Source organism: Arachis ipaensis, chromosome B01 (genome assembly GCF_000816755.2).
Source record: "Arachis ipaensis cultivar K30076 chromosome B01, Araip1.1, whole genome shotgun sequence".
Taxonomy (NCBI): Eukaryota; Viridiplantae; Streptophyta; class Magnoliopsida; order Fabales; family Fabaceae; genus Arachis; species Arachis ipaensis.
In genome coordinates, this window is record NC_029785.2 from 94138572 (window position 1) to 94142350 (window position 3779).

General features: G+C 39.5%; 1 protein-coding gene across 1 annotated transcript in view; it reads left to right on the forward strand.

Moving 5' to 3' along the window:
- LOC110266248 overlaps positions 2375-3779 on the forward strand; it is a gene marked incomplete at its 5' end in the record, with an annotated part of 9872 nt that continues 8467 nt past the window's right edge. Inside the window, one exon of the mRNA XM_021110511.1 lies at positions 2375-2551. Coding sequence (XP_020966170.1) covers positions 2375-2551 — 177 coding nt within the window. The remainder of the gene's footprint in view (positions 2552-3779) is intronic.

Genomic DNA, 3779 nt, shown 5'->3' on the forward strand with positions numbered 1-3779 from the left:
GGTTTTAGTATGTTTTAGTTACTTTCTATTATATTTTTATTAGTTTTATGCAAAAATCTCATTTTTGGACTTTACTATGAGTTTGTGTGTTTTTCTTTAATTTCAGGTATTTTCTGGCTGAAATTGAGGGACCTGAGCAAAAATCTGATTCAGAGGCTAAGAAAGGACTGCAGATGCTGTCGGATTCTGACCCTCCTACACTCAAAGTGGATTTTCTGAAGCTACAGAAGCCCAATTGGCGCGCTCTTAATTGCGTTGGAAATTTGACATCTTGGGCTTTCCAGCAATATATAATAGTCCATACTTTGCCCGAGATTTGATTACCCAAACTAGCATTAAACGCCAGCCAGAGACCCTTTTCTGGCATAAAACGCCAGAACTGGCAGCAGAACTGGAGATAAACGTCCAAACTGGCACCCAAGCTGGCGTTTAACTCCAAGAATGTCCTATGCACGTGAAAGCTTCAATGCTCAGCCCAAGCACACACCAAGTGGGCCCCAGAAGTGGATTTCTGCACTATCTGCACTTAGTTACTCATTTTCTGTAAACCTAAGTTACTAGTTTTGTATAAAAACTACTTTTAGTGATTCATTTGGTAACTAATGACATTTTACATTTCATATTGTTTCTTCTACAGCATGAGTCTCTAAGCCCCATAGGTGGGGGTGAGGAGCTCTGCTGTGTCTCAATGGATTAATGCAATTACTACTGTTTCTATTCAATCATACTTGATTCTATTCTAAGATGCTCACTCGTACTTCAATATAGAGAATATGATGATCCGTGACACTCATCATTATTCTCAAATCTATGAACGCGTGCCTGACAACTACTGCCGTTCTATCTGAGCTCAACGTAGTCATTAGGCGACAGCTTGAGTGCGTATCTCTTGGGTCTCTGATCCATGGACCGAGTCTGTGAGATTAGAACCTTCGTGGTAGAGGCTAGAACTAATTGGCAGCATTCCTGGGATCCAGAAAGTCTAAACCTTGTCTGTGGTATTCCGAGTAGGATCTGGGAAGGGATGACTGTGATGAGCTTCAAACTCACGAATGTTGGGCACAGTGACAATGCGCAAAAGGATAGAGAGATCCTATTCCGACACTAGTGAGAACCGACAGATGATTAGCCGTGCGGTAGCTGTACCTGTTATTTTTCATTCGAGACGAGAGATCTGACAGTTGATTAGCAGTGCAGAAACCGTGCCTGGTATTTTTCATCGGAGAGGACGGATCGTAGCCATTGACAACGGTGATCCACCAATATACAGCTTGCCATTGAAGGAAGCCATGCGTGTTTGGAGAAGAAGACAATAGGAAAGAGAGATTCAGACGATAGAGCATCTCTGGAACCTCAACCTGTTCCTCATTACTGAATCACAAGTATCATTTATTTCATGCTATTTACTTTTTATAAACAAAATCAATCATATCATTTGAATCTCCCAACTAAGAATTATAAGATAACCATAGCTTGCTTCAAACCGACAATCTCTGTGGGATCGACCCTTACTCACGTAAGGTATTACTTGGACGACCCAGTGTACTTGCTGGTTAGTTGTGCGGAGTTGTGAAAAGTGTGATCACAATTTCGTGCACCACTTATTAGGTGGGCGTTGCTGCTACAAGAATTTGACATTGAAGTGAAAGATAGGAAAGGGAATGAGAACCAAGTGGCAGACCATTTGTCAAGACTATCATAAGATGCTAACCAAGCTCCACATTCAGTGAACGAAAACTTCCAGATGAACACCTTTTTACAAATCCAACAAGCTCTCTGGTTTGCAGACATTGCAAACTACAAGGTTGGAAGGAAGATTCCCCAAGAATTCACCAAGCAGTAAGTGAAGAAGTTGCTCAATGAGGCTAAGAAATTCTTATGGGATGAACCATTCTTATTTAGGAGGTGTCTAGATGGAATGATTAGGAAATGTGTTCCTGAGAGTGAGATGAGAGACATACTATGGCATTGCCATGGTTCAGCTTATGGTGGACATTTTGGGCCAGAAAGAACAGCAGCCAAAGTACTTCAAAGCGAATTTTATTGGCCAACCATATTCAAGGATGCTAGATAGTTTGTTCATCAATGCAATGAGTGCCAAAGAGCTAGAGGATTAACAAGAAGAAATGAGATGCCTGAGAACTACATCTTGGAAGTAGAACTCTTTGATCTTTGGGGCATAGATTTTATGGGCCCTTTTCCACCTTAATATTCTTTCAAATACATACTTGTGGTAGTAGAGTATGTCTCAAAGTGGGTGGAAGCCATGGCAACAACCAACTGTGATGCACAAATCATCCTGCAATTCTTTAAGAAGCACATTTTTACTAGATATGGAGTGCCTAAGGGTCTTGTCAGTGATGGTGGTAGTCATTTCTACAACAAACAGATGGAGAAACTACTTCACAAATACGGGGTGATGCATAAAGTGGCCACACCATATCACCCACAGACTAATGGCCAAGTAGAGCTTGCAAATAGGGAGTTGAAGAGGATTTTGGAGAAAACAGTGGGGAACACAAGAAAGGATTGGGCCAGAAAATTAGAAGATGCTTGACGTTAGGATTTTTGCCAGTAAAGAATTTTATAAAAACAGTCACGTTGTAGATATAGTCTCTAAACCAACAGAAATCCCTTCGTACAAACGTTTTTGGTTGTCACAAGTAACAAACCCCTTTGAAATTGATAACCGAGTATTTAAACCTTGGGTCGTCTTCTCAAGGAATTGCAGGGAGGTATGTTCTTATTATTGGTTATGAATCTTGTAAATTAGGGGTTTTAGAAAGTAAGGAAGCAGTATGTTGAATGATAAGAAAAATAAAATAATAATAATAAAATAAACTCTTGGCAAGGTATGAAAATCAGAATTCCTATCCTAGTTATCCTTATCAATTGTGATGAGAATTGGATTTTTCTCCCACTTTGTTAACCTCTAACTATGAAGGTAAGTTAAGTGGATGAATTAATTTTTATTCCTCAAGTCCTAGTCTTTCCTTTGGAAAGGCTAGAGTTATTGGAACTCGAATTAATCCTTGAAGAATTCCAATTTTCAGTCAACAATGAGTTTGATAACTCAAGTGTCTCCAATGACCTAACCAAAGCCAAAAGGGAAGAGAATCTACTTGAATGAAAATAATTTGAATACATAAATTAAAGAGAGCAATCGTAATTCTAAAATACCTCAATTAGCACTAATAAAGATATCAAATGTAATATGAAAGAGTTTATAAATTAAATTAGGAAAATAAATAAAAAGAACATTGAACCTGGGATTGAGAGTCACTCCTAAAACTAAGAGAAATCCTAAATCCTAAAACTAAATCCTAAGAGAGAGAGGAGAGAACCTCTCTCTCTAAAAACTACATCTACTCCTAAAATTGTGAATTTTAAAGCTTGTTTATGTAATGATGCATTCCCCCACTTTATAGCCTCTAATCTGTGTTTTCTGGGCCGCAAACTGGGTCGAAAACAGTCCAGAAATCGCTGGAGATGAAATCTGCCACGCTGGTTTTTTCGCCACTACGACGCCTCCGTGTGGATCACGCGACCACGTCACTTAGCGTTAGGGAAACTATGGTATATTATATATCAAATCGAAGCCCCAAACGTTAGCTTTCCAACGCAACTGGAACCGCATCGTTTGAACCTTTGTAGCTAAAGTTATAGCCATTTGAGTGCAAAAAGGTCAGGCTGGACAGCTTAGCAGTTTCTCCAACTTCTTGTATTCCTTCCACTTTTGCATGCTTTCTTTCCATCCTCTGAGCCATTCCTACCCTGTA